The 18,473-nt window shown below is 43.8% G+C and overlaps 2 protein-coding genes across 2 annotated transcripts in view; both read left to right on the plus strand.

The window, feature by feature from the left end:
• LOC109488092 (death-associated protein kinase dapk-1-like) overlaps nucleotides 1-6,677 on the plus strand; it is a 9,543-nt gene extending 2,866 nt beyond the window's left edge. The window contains exons 4-13 of the mRNA XM_019792243.1: nucleotides 43-93; nucleotides 203-301; nucleotides 552-614; nucleotides 1,010-1,144; nucleotides 1,365-1,607; nucleotides 1,857-1,965; nucleotides 2,176-2,339; nucleotides 3,038-3,226; nucleotides 3,359-4,157; nucleotides 4,365-6,677. Coding sequence (XP_019647802.1) covers nucleotides 43-93; nucleotides 203-301; nucleotides 552-614; nucleotides 1,010-1,144; nucleotides 1,365-1,607; nucleotides 1,857-1,965; nucleotides 2,176-2,339; nucleotides 3,038-3,226; nucleotides 3,359-4,157; nucleotides 4,365-4,621 — 2,109 coding nt within the window. The 3' untranslated portion in view covers nucleotides 4,622-6,677. The remainder of the gene's footprint in view (nucleotides 1-42; nucleotides 94-202; nucleotides 302-551; nucleotides 615-1,009; nucleotides 1,145-1,364; nucleotides 1,608-1,856; nucleotides 1,966-2,175; nucleotides 2,340-3,037; nucleotides 3,227-3,358; nucleotides 4,158-4,364) is intronic.
• Nucleotides 6,678-8,848: 2,171 nt separating this feature from the next.
• On the plus strand, nucleotides 8,849-18,427 carry LOC109488040 (death-associated protein kinase 1-like). The gene is made up of 14 exons (XM_019792183.1): nucleotides 8,849-9,629; nucleotides 13,084-13,220; nucleotides 13,695-13,793; nucleotides 13,903-14,001; nucleotides 14,096-14,194; nucleotides 14,300-14,398; nucleotides 14,609-14,671; nucleotides 14,996-15,130; nucleotides 15,353-15,595; nucleotides 15,827-15,935; nucleotides 16,141-16,304; nucleotides 16,708-16,896; nucleotides 17,013-17,808; nucleotides 18,091-18,427. The coding sequence occupies exons 2-14, from the start codon at nucleotides 13,098-13,100 to the stop codon at nucleotides 18,345-18,347; spliced, it is 2,475 nt and encodes an 824-aa protein (XP_019647742.1). The 5' UTR covers nucleotides 8,849-9,629; nucleotides 13,084-13,097; the 3' UTR covers nucleotides 18,348-18,427.
• Nucleotides 18,428-18,473: the final 46 nt, after the last annotated feature.

The following is an 18,473-nucleotide window of genomic DNA, read 5'->3' on the forward strand; positions in this document are numbered from 1 at the left end:
ACACGAGGTCTGCATGAAGCGTGTAGATGGGGCCGTGGTAAGGTTGTGGAGCTGCTCATTAAGAACCAGGCTGATCTCAACGTGACTAACAAGGTAAGTAAAAGAACAACTGTGAACTATGAACGGGTTTGTACAGATGTACCTGCCGACTTCACACAGTCGTATCTTCTTTGACTTACTTTTGCTTTTTTTTGTGTTACAGAACGGAGACACAGGTCTGCATGTAGCGTGTAGATGGGGTCATGATAAGGTTGTGGAGCTGCTGATCAGGAACCGAGCTGATCTTCTGATTACTAACAAGGTAACAACGTTAAACATAATCAACCTAAATAACATAATCGAAAAAAGCCAAAGATGAGTAATTAGACGTTTTAGACACTTTCTATCAGCCTGGGTGCCATCCTATTTGTATGCCATGGCTCCCTTACTCCCTCCCTAAGAAAATTAAGCCTTGAAAGTGTAAATCTTTTTTTTCTGCAATCAATGCGCGGGTGTGCTTTGCATATAAACCTCTCTGCTTTTAAACTTTTGAAACTGTTTTCTGGTTGCAGGATGACAAACGCCCGGTTGACGTTACTAGACGATTGGACAGAAGTACAAGATTATTGGTAGAAGTAAGTTATTTAGGCACAGGGCGTAAATGGTCCGCCATTCGATGCCAGGAAACGCTGGTAGTATTTTACCACAACACATATATGGTGTCTGAAACATTGTAGGTAGTTGGTAGCCTGGGTTGGGAACTCGTTTTGATACATGTTTTTGGGATACCATTGGCTAATGTCGCGTTTCTGGAGAGCCTGGTGTCAGAAGTAGCTTAAGTCTAACCCGAGGAAAAACAAATCGTCACTCACAAACCGATTCTATAAGTTTTGTCATCTATATTAAAAAAAAACTGTATTATGATATGTAAAAAGAATGTTCTAACGCAATGTGAAAAGCTAATGCTTCTTCGCAACTTCGACATCTTAACATTAAGTTGTATGATCATTGATATATCATGAACTCGCAGACAGAAACGCGGAAGCAGGCAGAGTACGGCGAGCTGGTCTCCTCTCTGGGTTCTGAAGAAGAAACAACAGTCAAGCTGTTTCTCTCTGGAGACGGGCAGGTCGGGAAAACATCCTTAAGGGCCATTCTAGAAAAGGTTGGTGGCACTAAACACACTTCACGTTAACAGCTTATTTTGGTTGAAGCATCCAATTTCAATGCCAAATGTTTCAATGAGCAGTACTACTATGTGTCAACAATCTCTTACCGTTTCCATAACAATAATTCTAGAAATATGATTTCGAAAGATACACTGAGACTGAGAAAAAACAATGGCTTTATTCATTTACTTCTTACAAGTCATTTACTTATTCCAGACCGGTTTCTTCCTGGCCGTTCTGTGGAACATCCGAATGATGTTCAGAAAGGAAGAGTTCAACCCCACACCTGGAGTGCACGTGTCACGTAAAGACGTGAAGGGGATCGGGAGACTGAGTCTGTATGACTTCGCAGGACAGGCGCAGTTCTACGTCACACACGCCATGCTGCTCCGTACAACAAACGCCATCTTCCCGGTCGTCTACAAAATCACAGATGGGGAGGAGGAACAGGAACGTCAGGCATGAAGCCTTTTTGATCAATTTTCTTACTGTTTTCACATAACTCATCAACATGATGGATACCTTAAGGTGTGAAACATTTTATTACATATCCTAAACTATATCGATGTACCTTTACCCATCCTATGTGCATATTGTCAAGCTCCACTACTGCCTCATACTGGAACCATTTTGATGCAACTTGTAAATACGAGAAGGATATGTAGCAACAAGTATTAACAATACACATGATTGTAAATATGTTTGTAGGTCCATGGTTGGCTAAGCTTCATCAACTGCAGTAACCCAGACCCTACCAACAAACCCCGGATCGTCTTGATCGCCAGTCATGCTGACAAGCTACAAGACAAGGCAGCAGGTTACTTATTAGCTTCATCTTACAAGTTTAGCTGCATTACAGCTGACATTGAAAGCGTCTGCAGGATCACACACACGCACACACACACGCGCGCGCGCGTGCGTGCGTGTGTGTGGATACTTATTATTTCCCTTCTGTTCTACATCTTTTATAACTAGCTGCTATCGGAATACTAGTATGTATTCTCTTTTTATGTGCCAAAACCTTCAGGTCTCCGCCGCGCCGACGCCATTGTAGAACACTACAGAAAGCTGTTCGAGGCGGCACTGGTGGTGTCACCGGAGGTGTTCCTGATGAACTGCCTGAAAGCGGAGTCAGCTGACATCAGACGACTGCGAAACGTGCTTTCTGCTTTCAAGGAAGAAATGTTGGAGGTAAACAACTTAAAGAGCATGAACATTCATTGGCATTTAAAGAGCTCGAGCATGCAAATGAGAGGATCACGGTCCTGAATGCTTGTACATGCGTTTTCCAGTGGTTAACGACCCTAGCCTGAGTGCAGCCTTGTTAGCTTTCGTCCGCTCCCCAAGATAGCGGCCGATAGCGCTAGCGAATCTTGGGGAGCGAACGAAAGCAAACAAGACTGACAACCAGGCTATAACGACCCTGCCTCTGGACTAAGAGGGTGGGAGTTCGAATCCCCGCTGTTGTCGCTCACTTGGCATCAATGTAGCCTCCTGTGCGGGCCCCGCGGCGGATGGAAAAGAGTTTTTAACGCGTTATTTTAATATAGCCGGCCATCCTACATAGCCGCCGAGAGAAGGTTCCGTTCCGCCCACGTCCCATCCGTGGGGCATGCACAGGAGGCTAGCATCAATGCTCCTGGAAAGGGTCACTAGGACGAATGAGACATTAAGTTGTGGTCCACTGTGCATTGTGCTCGTCAAAGAGAGCAAGGGAAACTTCCCAAGTACTGTACAATGAATCTCTAAGTACTGTAAATAGCATCTGTCTTCTCTGTTACGACCAGTGGGAGAGAAGCACTTCAGTCAGCTAAAACTGGATCAAGATCACTTTCTTTCCTTAAATTCTGTATATCTGTACTGTTTTCCTACTTGACAAACACCTACAGGACCGACAGGCAGTTCCAAAGGTCTGTGTGCAGCTGATGTCCAACCTGGCACGCTGGAGGGAGGAGAGACAGACGTTCCCGGTATTGCAGTGGGAGGAGTATCTGGCCGTTGTTCGACGGGATACATCCGACGACGTAACAGAGAGAATTGTACAGCTCGCGTCATCATACTTGCATGATATTGGAGAGGTAAATCTTCACAATTCAAACGCTATAACGTATGCATATTAACAAGATTTAAGACATATTCAGGAATCTGTGAACAAAAATGTAACGAAAATGTATTATAATGTAATTTTCTCCTTTATTTACAAACTTCAGATTATCTACCTTCGCCGCGATGCCACTTCTGTGGTAGTTCTGTCCCCCCAATGGCTGTACACGTCCGTATTTGGCATTCTCCTGGCTCCTGACAACTTCCCCATTGACAACATCAAGCGAACTGCCCAAGATCATGTCACCTACGAGGAACTCGAGCGGGTCTTCGGCGCCGTTGCCGACATCCCTCTGCTCATCAAGCTGCTGCAGGACTTCCAGCTCTGTCACACGTTCGACAGTAACACCTTCATCCTCCCCAGCCTGCTGCAACAGGAGATGGACGAGAGCGCGTGGTCTCCTGTGTCCGGAAAGGCTGTCTACTTCGGGATGCAGATCCGCTGCCGCACGGAGATTGACAGCTTCTCGTCCGACCTGTTCCCCCGGCTGCAGACGCTGCTGATGCAGGCACACCCAGGCAAGCTCAGCCAACCTCTGCTGTGGAAGAACAGCGCCAAATGTACCGACGGGAAGGCCGAGGCCCTTCTGCAGATCTCGCAAGACAACAAGGGGCGGCTCAACATCTTCGTCAGGAGCAAGAAAGGCATCAGGCAACACTGCACAGCTCTCATGGACGTCCTGACAGACATGGCGTACAAACTCCTGCACGAGACCAGCCCAGGAGCCAGGTCACAAGACATGGTGCTGAGTGCTTTGGACCTCCAGGAGCACAGAGCTGAGATCCACGCCTACAGCAGGGAAGAGGTGGAGGAGGCGGCGGGGGAGGGCAGGGACGTCGTCCATCCCAGGAGGAACATTCCAGAAGACGTCAAGGACCTCCTCTTGCACCTCGGAAACCTGGAAGGTGTGTATCACATATCTGCACGTAGTATACACGAAATTGTATCTACAATGCGTTCCCAAACTTACAGGAGTTGGATATATACATAGTTGTGGTCAGTTATTAAACAAAAGCAGTCACAGATTCTCAGCTATATTCTCTAATTCCAAGAGGACACATGAAAGTTTGAGGAATGACTTTTACCAACGTTTGCCTTTTCTACCACTACAGGCATGCTGGGAAGAGTAGCCCGGAAGCGTGCCCAGCTGGTGGAGACCCTGCGTCACATCAGCCCCATCCTGGACCACCTTCGCGCCGATGACGTCATCAGCCTGGAGGAGAACGACCGCATCCGGGCTACCAGGACTCCCCAGGATGCAGCGCGCGAGCTGCTGGACATTCTAGAGGCCAAAGGTGAACAGGCATGCGTCTTGTTCCACAAAGCTTTGAAAAACGTTGACCGGTTTGCTGCAAGCCTCTTAGATTAGAAAGCAATGCACGTGAAAGAGGCAACAGCTAATCTCCAAGCAGATCATACGGTGGCAAGGCAGTATCCATTGGCCAGAGGAGTGTCCATTAGCCACCCAAGTATGGGTGGCACATGGATACTGTCTAGCTAATGGATACTGCCTTGCCAATTTGATACTGTCTCTTGGAGATTAGCTACAGCAGGTTTGATCAACCATGGTTTTTAATCTCCTTGGATCAATCTGGAAATAGCCGTTGTATCATATTTTAGCAGTGTAAATAGCAACGTGTTAATCATGGAACATTATACATTTGCATGACTTTTAGATATGAAAAGAATGAAGGGGTTGTTGATGAAAATATTTGGTTGCCTCCACCTAAGAATATCTTGTTCCCCAGATGTAGATATCAAAGTTGATACATGTAGATACAAACCTTCCGCAAAGCAACAGGAAACGTATAGAAGCATGTTTTCATTGGTACAATATAACCACAGGTAGTTGGACAGTTTAGTTCTCATTCCGATATAAAGAAGTTTGGTGAAACTTGTGACCTGTATGCTGCCAGCCTCTTAGAATTTTTTCGTTGAATGTATTGTGTACGCAAATTGAAATTCTAGTAAATATCCAGCTTTGCACTTCCTTGTTAAAGCAGGTTTGTGTCTTCAGTTGTTAAGAGTTTAAGTAGTAAAACCAGTTCTGACATTAGCAAGTAGTAGGTCACGGCACTTAAAGTAAGCATCACCTGATCTAAGGCCACATGTTAAGTAAGCATCACCTGGTCACATCCACGTGTTCCTGATTCTGGATCATAAAAGTTATCTTTGTCAATAGTTTTGTTTGGATTATCATATGTGTAAATTGATACATAACTGCCACACTGGTCTTGGTTGGTATTTGATCCCTTTTAGAAGTCCATGGACAGATGCCTATGTGCGGATATAAAAGACACTGTTTTTAGACCCAAAGAGCACAAGTGTTCAACATAACATGTAAGCAGTATGACTGCACCTTGGTGAGGGTCACCTTCATTGTACAACACGTTTACTAAAACACATTTCAAGTCCTTGGTGCAAAATTCAGCTATGTTAAGATGGAAAAGTTTACCATAGATATAGACTGTCAATTTTGTTGTAGCCTACGACATGACAAAGGAGTCATACAACATGTACAAAAGTTACTAGGCCTCCCCCCCCTTAATCGTTAAATTCTGACTAACCAGGCTTCTTAAAACTATATATACTTGTATATATTGGTAGAGCTTCTTCAATTTAGTTAAGAATCACTGTCCTAAATATTCCAGGGTCTTTATATACATGTATGAAAACATTATTAGAAAGTACAAACAGTGACTGACATTTCCATGTGTAGTTGGTTTCTGATGAGCCAAACACTAATACAGGTACACGTACCTTGTTATTTCTGTTCAGCCTATTCATACATTGATTTGGGCCAAGTACAATAATATGTTTCTTTCAATCTATGTAAGTATGTTGTAATCTTCACTTTCTCCTTAGCATGTAGTTGAATCCAGTATTAATGTTATGATGCCACACATGTACTTCTTTGATATAACCATAGTCATACCTACATTTCCATGTTTAGTTGGTTTCTGAAGAGCCAGACACTGATACACGTACATACACCTTGTTAGTAGTTTAAGAGTAAATCTGTTCAGTCTATTCATACATTGATTTGGGGCCAAGAACATATATATATGTTTCTTTCAAGCTATGAAAGTATGTAATCTTTTGCTAAGCATGTAGTTGAATCCAGTATTAATGTTATGGTGGCATACATGTACCTCTTTGATATAGCCTTATCCAAATTCGTGTTATACAAACTTTTTTACTTTGTTACTAGTATACGTGTTCAAAGTCCAAGCACAGTATGTTTGTAGAGTTCTGCACTGTCAATATTAAATTCTTAATGATTCTGTGACCACAAAATAGCAATCAATGTCTGTCAAAAAAGCAAAAGGACAGTCAATGTTCTGTTAGTCTGTACTAGTTTGGACAATTCTGGGCATAGTTGATGTTGTAAGGTATGTTTTATGCAGCATTGTACAATAAAGAAATCTCTGCCTCTCAATATGGTCTTGATTCATCATCTTCAATCAGTAACTTGTTTTCAGAATGGACTCCAAACGGTCCATATTCTATTCCTACTTATTGTCTTCCCTCAAATTTGCTCCATTCAATTTCTTCTGCTATACGTCTGATTTTGTGGTCAGCTGATAGCAGAAGTGGTCACAGCTAATCTCCAAACAGATCATACGGTGGCTAGGCAGTATCCATTGGCCATTGGAGTGGCCATTAGCCAATATTTGACTGCTGACAGATCTTGAGTGGCTAATAGACACTCCTCTGGCCAATGGATACCGGATACTGCCTTGTCACCGTATGGTCTGATTGGAGATTATAAAAAAACAAGCAGATAGTGGGAGGTAATATCGTAACTTTCTCGGGGATTTCCATAGCATAAGTTTCACATCTGCTTGGTAAGAATGTATGTATAGCTCTGCAGGACTTTATGGATAAAGGGCCTAATGCGTTGGGCAGGGACGCTGTTATTTATTCCATTTTCTGCGGGTATTTTCACCTTTGAGTGCTTCCATTTTGTGTGCATAACTCTTCCACATTCCAGAGAATTGATATAAAGCTCCGGATTGCCCATATTACGCTACTAGACGGGTGTATACCATCGCCTCATACAAAATCGATCCTTGGTAAACAAGAGGCGCTGGGAAACAGGTGGTTAAAAATAGCAACATGACGAGAGAAAAAGTACGTACAGGTACACAGCACGTGACATTGATTAGCCAATCAGTGCGTGATACCGAGTGTCATTATCACGTGACAAAAGTTCGGTCACAAGATGTCGATAAAAGTTTACACTGGTTGGTCCGTTATTTGGGTCACATGTTAAAGTCCATCTTAACGGACTTGGGCACTGCCACCGCGGCACTTTGCACACCTGTCCGGCGGACGGCCTTTCAAAACGCAGCTTCTGTCGCTGTACAGCACAATATTCCCCCCAGTACTGTGTCGTGTACTTTTGTGGCAGTTATAACGCGTGTCTTGGGCGGTTCTTTTGACACTTACAACGCGCGTCCTCCGTCGCTCCTTGTTCAAGTCGGAAAACTCCGCAGCCATTTTGAACGCACACTGCTACATGTACATGTAGGTACATAACGGACATATATCTGTGTCGCCGCTCTTCCTGCTGCAACCGCCACTTTATATATTGAATAAAAAGATAAACCTACGATGAAATTACTACGAGGCTTGCATCAAAGTCAGGCAAAAACAGAACGGGCATCGGGTTGAAACCGATTGACGCCTCTCTTGTATGACCCTTCAGGGATCACTACAGCTATGAGAACTGCCCAGACAGGACTTTGACTGGAGTATAACTCACCAATTAAGGAGGTTAAAATCAAGCCAAACTCCTTTATATGACAACTGTGGCTTTCCGACAGTGTGGCCAAATATAAAACAGGTACGTTTTCCTGACTTTATTTCTTTTATCAACGCGGTAAATGCAACAATGTCGCCCAAGTAATGTTTACATTTAGCCACTAGTGCACAATAAAACAAGCTTTGTTTTTCCTGCTACTTGCAATACGGTGTGTACCGGTGTGTATGTGTGTCACGGTGCGCGCGCGCGCTTGTGTGTGCGTGCGTGTGCTCGTGTCTGTTAACGTGTATGTGTGTGTGTGTGTGTGTGTGTGTGTGTGTGTGTGTGTGTGTGTGTGTGTGTGTGTGTGTGTGTGTGTGTGTGAGTGTGTGTGTGTACATGTATACTTATAAAGCATTTATCTCATGATAATAACAATGTGGAATATATGGGTCATCGAACAGACAAAAACAACGTTGTGTGGAAAGCGGTGTGTGCAAGATTAATGTTGTGATATCGGAAACATGGATATGGCGGGAACCTTTATAATTGGTTACACAAACCGATTGTAAACGATGGTCAATAATTTTAATTTTGGAAACAGTCAAAACCATATCAAGCGTCGCTTGAGTAACTGCTTTTTGGTTTATGTATAGCTTTGTAGGAAATGGGGCCTATCGTGGCCGACAGGGACACTGTGTATTCCATTTTCTGTGGTTCCTTTCATTTTCAAGTACTTCCATTTTGTGTGGGTAACTCTTCCACATTCCAGAGAATTGATATAAAGCTCCAGATTGACCATATTATGCTACTAGACGAGTGTATACCATCACATCGCGCCATGCAAAATTTAATAAAAGGGGGTGGGGAAACAGGTGGTTAAAATAGCATCATGACGAGAAAAAAATACCGCGCACAGGCACAGCGCGAGACAGGTTGATTAGCCAATCATTGCGTGATACCGAGTGCCATGATCACGTGACACAAAAGTTCGGTCACAAGATGTCGATGAAAGTTTCAACTGGTTGGTCCGTTATTTCGGTTACATGTTAAAGTCCATCTTAACGGACTTGGGCACTGCCACCGCGGCACTTTGCACACCTGTCCGGCGGACGGCCTTTCAAAACGCAGCTTCTGTCACTGTACAGCACAATATTCCCCCCAGTACTGTGTCATGTACTTTTGTGGCTATTAACGCGTGTCTTGGACGGTTCCTTTGAGACTTACAACGCGTGTCCTCCGTCGCTCCTTGTTCAAGTCGGAAAACTCCGCAGCCATTTTGAACGCACACTGCTACATGTACATGTAGGTACATAACGGACATATATCTGTGTCGCCGCTCTTCCTGCTGCAACTGCCACTTTATATATTGAATAAAAAGATAAACCTACGATGAAATTACTACGAGGCTTGCATCAAAGTCAGGCATAAACAGAACGGGCATCGGGTTGAAACCGATTGACGACGATTGACGCCTCTCTTGTATGAGCATTAAGGGATCACTACAGCTATGAGAACTGCCCAGGCAGGACTTTGACTGGAGTATAACTCACCAAGGAGGTCAAAATCAAGCCAAACTCCTTGATATGACAACTGTGACTTTCCGACTGTGCGACCAAATATAAAACAGGTACGTTTTCCTGACTTTATTAATTACATCAACGCGGTAAATGCAACAATGTCGCCCAAGTAATGTTTACATTTAGCCACTAGTGCACAATAAAACAAGATTTGTTTTTCCTGCTACTTGCAATACGGTGTGTACCGGTGTGTGTGTGTGTGTGTGTGTGTGTGTGTGTGTGTGTGAATGTGTGTACATGTATACTTATAAAGAATTTATCTCATAATAATAACAATATGGAATATATGGGTCATCGAACAGACAAAAACAACGTTGTGTGGAAAGCGGTGTGTTCAAGATTAATGTTGTGATATCGGAAACATGGATATGGCGGGAACCTTTATAATTTGTTGCACAAAGCGATCGTAAACGATAGTCAATGATTTTGATTTTGGAAACGGTCAAAACCATATCCAGTCGCTTGAATAACTGCTTTTTGGTTTATGTATAGCTTTGTAGGAAATTGGGCCTATTGTGGCCGACAGGGACACTGTTTATTCTATTTTCTGTGGTCACTTCCATGCAGTTTCTGTAGGTAACTCTTCCACATTCCAGAAAATTGATATAAATCTCCAGATTGCCCATATTATGCTACTAGACGAGTGTATACCATTGCGTTATACAAAATCGATCCCTAGCAAACAAGAGGATGGGGGGGGGGGAATGGTAGTTATTAAAAATATCATCATGACGAGAGAATAATTACCTACGTGTATACAGCACGTGACAGGTTGATTAGCCAATCAGTGCATGATACCGAGTGCCATTATCACGTGACACAAAACGTTCGGTCACAAGATGTCGATAAAAGTTTCAACTGGTTGGTCCGTTATTTCGGTTACATGCTAAAGTCCATCATTACAGACTTGGGCACTGCCACCGTGGCACTTTTCACACCTGACTAGCGGACGTTCTTTCAAGACGCAGCTTCTCTCGCTGTACAGCACGGTATTCCTCCCAGTACTGTGCAATGTACGCTTGTGGCTGTTAACGCGTGTCTTGGACGGTTCCTTTGGGACTTACAAGGTCAAGGTGCCACCGCGTGTCCTCCGTCGCTCCTTGTTCTAGTCGGAAATCTTCGCAGCCATTTTGAACGCAGACTGCTACATGTAGGTACATAACGGACATATAGCTGTGTCGCCGCTCTCATGTGTGTGTGTGTGTATACATGTATACTTATAAAGCATTTATCTCATAATAATAACAATGTGGAATATATGGGTCATTGAACAGACAAAAACAACGTTGTGTGGAAAGCGGTGTGTTCAAGATTAATGTTGTGATGTCGGAAACATGGATATGGCGGGAGCCTTTATAATTTGTTGCACAAAGCGATCGTAAACGATAGTCAATGATTTTGATTTTGGAAACGGTCAAAACCATATCCAGTCGCTTGAATAACTGCTTTTTGGTTTATGTATAGCTTTGGTTTATGTATAGGGCCATGTTGATTTGATTATATGGATGACATCCGCGCGCGCATGTATTTTCGGCCGTTTCCAAAAAAAAAAAGTTTTCAACTATACTGTAAATCGTGCAAAGCAGTTGCTAAATGAGCAAAAATATACCATAAGTTGCAAGGAAAACATTTATAAACGATTCCAATGTCGTAGAATGCCAAAATCAAAGGAAAAAAGACAAAAATGTAAAGAAATGAATTCGAAGAGTAGATTATTCGCCATAACATATTCTGTGCCATTTGTTCAACCTTCATGACCACGTAGATTTCATAGTGAAAGCAACTTTTTTTTTGCAAAACTTTTTATTCGCACGCGCGCATCAGTTTTGGGGTTCCCAGAGGATGTCATCCATATAATCAAATCAACATGCCCTAGCTATAGGAAATGGGGCCTATCGTGGCCGACAGGGACACTGTTTATTCCATTTTCTGTGGTTATTTTCATTTCCTGAGTATTTCCATGCAGTTTCTGTAGGTAACTCTTCCACATTCCAGAGAATTGATATAAAGCTCAAGATTGCCCATATTATGCTACTAGACGAGTGTATACCATTGCGTTATACAAAATCGATCCCTAGCAAACAAGAGGATGGGTGGGTGGGGGGGGGGGGGCTGGTAGTTATTAAAAATAGCATCATGACGAGAGAATAATTACCTACGTGTATACAGCACGTGACAGGTTGATTAGCCAATCAGTGCATGATACCGAGTGCCATTATCACGTGACACAAAACGTTCGGTCACAAGATGTCGATGAAAGTTTACACTGGTTGGTCCGTTATTTCGGTTACATGTTAAAGTTCATCTTAACGGACTTGGGCACTGCCACCGTGGCACTTTTCACACCTGTCCGGCGGACGGCCTTTCAAAACGCAGCTTCTCTCGCTTTACAGTACAGTATTCCTTCCAATACTGTGCAATGTACGTTTGTGGTAGTTAACGCGTGTCCGCACGGTTCCTTTGCGGCCGCGTGTCCTCCGTCGCTCCTTGTTAGAGTCGGAAAATCCCGCAGCCATTTTGAACGCACACTGCTAGGTACATGTCACAAATGTATTTGCTTCACCGCCCTTCCTGCTGCTACTGTTACATAAAGTCTAATCTTCCAGGAGATTTTCCTGGGATTCTGTATAGTATACTGGCCTCCTGTAACAATCGCCGCACCTCTTGGGGGGCATTGGATACTGTCTTGCCAACTTGATAGTATTGCTGCCACCCAAAGATCTGCTTGGAGATTACACATAGTTGTTCATATAAGGCTAGCCACGATTATGAATTAGTCTCTCACATAATATCCTGAAATCAGCGCTGCTTATAAAATGAAACTTACGGTGGAATTTTTTACAAGCCTAGACTCAAAGTCGCGAACTAGCGGGGCGAACGTCGGGTTGAATACCTACTTTCCCCGATTCAAGTCTTAAGCTTGCATGGCCATTGAGGTATCACTACTGAAGAAGGAGATTAAAAATCAAGTTAAACTCCGTGATATGACAACTGTGACTTTCCGACAGAGCAAGCAAGTAATTATATCAACATGCAATGCGGTATGTATTTGTCATTCTCCCACGGCAGAGCTATCCCGCGGCAAATATGTTAGTAAGCATTAGTGCTGCCGTACATGTACGTAAGGAAGCACCCCTGCCTCGGGAGGATTGTATTTGTGTGTGTGTGTGTGTGTGTGTGTATGTATGTGTGCGTGCGTGCGTGCGTGTGTGTGTGTTCATATTATATTCATAAACCATCTATCTCATAATAACACAAAAATATGGGCTATGTCATCGAACAGACAAAAAACAACATGGTGTGTGAAGAGATATGTGCAAGATTCATGTGATATTGGAAACTACGTGCAATATAGCGGCATCCTTTACGATCTATAATTTCATTTGTTGCACAAAACGATATTCAATCAATTACTTTCCTCTTTTGATACGTTATAGAATTCGCGGATCGTGGTGTTAATTGTTCCTAACTCTTGTCTATATTCCTGTAAATTATGACATGCAGCAAAAGATCCGGCCATGGACAAGGAGCAGTTCTTCCAGGCTGTAAGGGATGGAGATGTAGAGACTGTGAGGAGGGGTCTGGAGGAAGGGGTGGACGTCAACATGAGGTTACCACAAACTACCTCTTTCCTCGGCTGGGTAAGTTGGTGAAAGTTTTATAAATTCTATAGGGACTGTCCTTGGTACTGCAGTAGAACTACCGGTTTTTGTCCGGGACATGCTATGGTCATGATTGTTGTGTGACAGGTGAATTTTAGGGCCTAATTTCACATGTGATAGAAAAATGCCATTACTGGTAAATGGTGGTTATGTCATACATTAGACATATGTGACTTAGTAACATGTGGCCATCGCTATGAATGGCATAGATCATGTAAATGTGAGTCATTTGCAGAATTATGGATGAAATAATTCAGCACATTCCGCTCTGTGACATCTGGGGTGTAGGTGTGGTCGTTACAAAATTGTAGATCTGCTCATTCACAACCAGGCTGATCTCAACGTGACCAATACTGTAAGTACATGAGAGAATGTGAACATTGTGTTTGTACAGATTCAATGGCTGACTTCACTCAAATGTATCTTCTTTGTGACCTTTGCTTTGTGTTACAGTACGGAGACACAGCTTTGCATGTAGCGTGTAGAGGGGGTCATGATGAGGTTGTGGAGCTGCTCATTAAGAACCAGGCTGATCTCAACGTGACTAACCAGGTAAGTAAAAGACTAATTATAAATGTGAATATTGTTTGTACAGATGTAACGGGCAACTTAAGACTGCCGTATCTCCTTTGTGACCTTTGCTTTATCTGTTGTGTTACAGAACGGAGACACAGGTCTGCATGTAGCATGTAGAGTGGATTATGATAAGGTTGTGGAGCTGCTTATCAGGAATCGAGCTGATCTTCTGATGACTAACAAGGTAAGAACGTGAACATTGCGTTTGTACAGAAGTAAAGACCGATTTCAATCTGCTGCGTCTTCTTTGTGACCTTTGCTTTTCTTTTGTATTACAGAAAGGAGACACAGGTCTGCATGTAGCGTGTAGAAGGGGTAATGTCAAACTTGTGCAGCTGCTCATTAAGAACCAGGCTGATCCCAACGTGACTAACAAGGTGAGTACAAGTGCGAATGTGAACATTGTGTTTGTATAGATGTAATAGCCGGCTTCACACAGCCGTATCTCCTTTGTGACCTTTGCCTTATCTGTTGTGTTACAGACCGGAGACACAGGTCTGCATGTAGCGTGTAGAGAACGCCATGGCAAGGTTGTGGAGCTGCTTATCAGGAACCGAGCTGATCTTCTGATCACCAACAAGGTAAAAACGTCCGTCAAACATAATCAACCTAAATAACATAAAGGAAAAAAACGAAAGATTAGTAATTAGACGTTTAAGTCACTAGGTATATAATGTCATAAAATAATTATTTTAATTGTAAATCTTGGTTTTCTGCAATCTGTGTGGCTGTCAGAAAGTTTCTTTTTCCGCATGTGTAGTGTCCATTTAAGTGTTTTTTTTTTGTTTCAGGACAACAAACGCCCAGTCGACGATGCCACACGACTGCTCGAAAGTACAAGATTATTGGTAGAAGTAAGTTATACTAGACGTAAATGATGGGGAACGCTGGTATGTATTATGACAACAGGTATACGTATGGGTCTCAAGAACTGTCTGTGGTAGCCTTGGAGGGCCGTGTGTCAGAAGTAGCTATTCTAATAATAATCCGAGAAAACAAATCGTCAGTCAAAATCTAGTTCTATTAGAGTAAGCTTTCTTTCTAGATTTCACAAATTTATATCATGTGGACAATAATGAAGAATTTTCGAAAAGAATTTGAAAAGTTTATGCTTATTTGTAACTTTGAGATTTTGACACAAAGTTCTGTTATAATCGATATAAGTGATTAATTCGCAGACAGAAACGCGGAAGCAGGCAGAGTACGGCGAGCTGGTCTCCTCTCTGGGTTCTGAAGAAGAAACAACAGTCAAGCTGTTTCTCTCTGGAGACGGGCAGGTCGGCAAAACATCCTTAAGGGCCATTCTAGAAAAGGTAGGGATGGCACTAAACACACTTCACGTTAACAGCTTATGTTGGTTAAAGCATCCAATTTCAATGCCAAATGTTTCAATGAGCAGTTCTACTATGTGTCAACAATCTTTTACCATTTCCATAACAATAATTCTAGAAATATGCTTTCGAAAGATATACTGAGACTGAGAAAAAACAATGGCTTTATTCATTTACTTATTACAAGTCATTTACTTATTCCAGACCGGTTTCTTCCCGGCCGTTCTGTGGAACATCCGAATGATGTTCAGAAAGGAAGAGTTCAACCCCACCCCAGGAGTGCACGTGTCACGTAAACACGTGAAGGGGATCGGGAGACTGAGTCTGCATGACTTCGCAGGACAGGCGCAGTTCTACGTCACACACGCCATGCTGCTCCGTACAACAAACGCCATCTTCCCGGTCGTCTATAAAATCACAGATGGGGAGGAGGAACAGGAACGTCAGGTATGCAGACTTTTGGTCAATTTTTTTGCTGTTTTCACATCACTCATTAACATGATGGTCTATACCTTAAGATGTAAAGCATTTTATCCTAAACCAGGTCGGTGTACCTTCACCCGTTGTGTCTATGTTCATATTTTCAAGCTCCACTGCCTCATACTGGAACCATTTTGATGCAGGTGACGGCGAAGATATGTAGCAAGTATTAACTCTAAACATTACATTTTTTTCTAGGTCCATGGTTGGCTAAGTTTCATCAACTGCAGTAACCCAGATCCCACCAACATGCCCCGGATCGTCTTGATCGCCAGCCATGCTGACAAGCTACAAGATAAGACAGCAGGTAATTTATTAGCTTCATCGTAATGTTGCGACCAACAAAAGATAGGTGTCATGTTCATGTCCACTCTGAAACAAGTTTAGCTGCATTACAGCTGACACTGCTGAAAGTGTCTGAAGGATGAATACTAGTAGTCATTTCCCTTCTGCTCTACATCTTTGAAAACCTAGATGCTACATAATCTGAATGTTGTTATGCCCACGTACAGGTCAACGCCGCGCCGAGGCCATGGTAGAACACTACAGAGAGCTGTTCGAGGGGGCACTGGTGGTGTCACCGGAGGTGTTCCTGATGAACTGCCTGGAAGCCGGGTCAGCTGACATCAGACGACTGCGAGACGTGCTTGCTGCTTTCAAGGAAGAAATGTTGGAGGTAAACAATTTAAATAGCATGAACATTCACTAACATTGAAATCAGAGAAACACCATGTACTTAGATAATCCGTGTGTGCGTAGTCCAGTGGTTAGCGACCCTGCCTCTGGAATAAGACTTAGGGAGTTCGAATCCTGATTGCCGTCGGTCACCAATTGGAAAGGGGTCGCGGTCCTTAGGACGGGACGTTAAGTTGTGGTTTACTGTTTATTGCGCTTGTCAAAAAGAGCAGGGGGAATTTCCTTATTACAATATGAACCTGTAAATACTGCAAAAAGCATCATTTTTCTCTGTTACAACCAGTGGGAAATCAGCACTTCAATGAGCTGGTTCTAAATCACTTTCTTTACTTTCCTTAAATTCTGCGTATCTGTACTCTTTCCTACTTCACAAAAACATACAGGACCGACAGGCAGTTCCAAAGGTCTGTGTGCAGCTGATGTCCAACCTGTCACGCTGGAGGAAGAAGAGGCAGACGTTCCCGGTATTGCAGTGGAAGGAGTATCTGGCAATTGTTCGACAAGATACACCCGTCAGCCTAGCAGAGAGAACTGTACAGCTCGCGTCATCATACCTGCATGATATTGGAGAGGTAAATCTTCAAACGCTATTACTTATGTATGGTAAAAAGATTTAAGCCATATATTTGTGAACTAATGTGTAACGAAAATGCATTTAAATGTAATTTTCTCCTTTTTCTAACTTCAGATTATCTACCTTCGCCGCGATGCCACTGCTGTGGTAGTTTTGTCCCCCCAATGGTTGTACACGTCAGTCTTTGGAATTCTCCTGGCTCCTGACAACTTCCCCATCGACAACATCAAGCGAACTGCTCAAGATCACGTCACCTATGGGGAACTCAAGCGAGTCTTCGGCACTGTTGCCGACATCCCTCTGCTCATCAAGCTGCTGCAGGACTTTCAGCTATGCCACACGTTCGACGGTCACACCTTCATCCTCCCCAGCCTGCTGCAACAGGAGATAGACGAGAGGGCGTGGTCTCCTGTGTCCGGCAAGGCTGTCTACTTCGGGATGCAGATCCGCTGCCGCACGGAGATCGACAGCTTCTCGTGCGACCTGTTCCCCCGGCTGCAGACGCTGCTGATGCAGGCACACCCAGACAAGCTCGACAAACCTCTACTGTGGAAGGACAGCGCCAAATGTACCGACGGGAAGGCCGAGGCCCTGCTGCAGATCTCACAAGACAAGAAGCGGCTCAACATCTTCGTCAGGAGCAACGATGGCGACAGGGAGGACTGCAACTCCATCATGGACCTCCTGACAGACATGGCATACAAACTCCTGCACGAGACCAGCCCAGGAGCCAGGTCACAAGACATGGTGCTCAGCGCCCTGGACCTCCGGGAACACAGTCCGCAGCCTCACGCCTACAGCAGGGAAGAGGTGGAGAAAGCAGCGGCAAAGGGCGAGAACGTCGTCCATCCTCAGAGGAAAGTCCCGGAAAAGGTCAAGGACCTCCTGTTGCACCTCGGAAACCTGAAAGGTACGTATCAAGATCTAACACAGGGCTTCAATTTGGGATTGCCAAATATAGGATGAGATACATGGTTGTGTTGATGAAAGGCCTAAAATAAAGCCCACACCATAAGATTCCAATCTAATTAGTCTTTACCTTCTGAATTCTGATCTATAAACCGATGTTCATGACATCATGTGTAAAACTTTCCTCCTATTTGCAATGATCACAATATTCCCTAATTCCAGGAAGACACATAAAAGCTCGAGGAATGACTGTTACTAATGCTTACCTTTTATACCACTACAGGTATGCTGGGAAGAGTAGCCCGGAAGCGTGTCAAGCTGGTGGAGACCCTGCGTCACATCAGCCCCGTCCTGGTCCACCTTCGCGCAGATGACGTCATCAGCCTGGAGGAGAACGACCGCATCCGGGCTGCCAGGACTCCCCAGGATGCAGCGCGCGAGTTGCTGAACATTCTAGAGGCCAAAGGTGAACAGGCATGCACCGGGTTTCACATGGCTTTGGAACAAGTTGACCTGTATGCTGCAAGCCTCTTAGATTAGAAAGAAATGCATGCGAAAGAGGCAACAGCTAATCTCCAAGCAGATCCATTGGCAAGGCAGCATCCATTGGCCAGAGCTAGAGGAGTGTCCATTAGCCACCAAAGTATGGGTGGCACATGGATACTG

This window comes from Branchiostoma belcheri, unplaced genomic scaffold (assembly GCF_001625305.1).
Source record: "Branchiostoma belcheri isolate BF01 breed outbred unplaced genomic scaffold, Haploidv18h27 scaffold91, whole genome shotgun sequence".
NCBI classification, from domain to species: Eukaryota; Metazoa; Chordata; class Leptocardii; order Amphioxiformes; family Branchiostomatidae; genus Branchiostoma; species Branchiostoma belcheri.

Coding starts and splice junctions, on each gene's coding strand:
- LOC109488040 (XM_019792183.1), top strand. CDS start 13,098: ATGGACAAGGAGCAGTTCTTCCAGGCTGTAAGGGATGGAGATGTAGAG. Junction 15,131..15,352: donor TAAGGGCCATTCTAGAAAAG/GTAGGGATGGCA, acceptor TACTTATTCCAG/ACCGGTTTCTTCCCGGCCGT. Junction 17,809..18,090: donor GCACCTCGGAAACCTGAAAG/GTACGTATCAAG, acceptor ATACCACTACAG/GTATGCTGGGAAGAGTAGCC.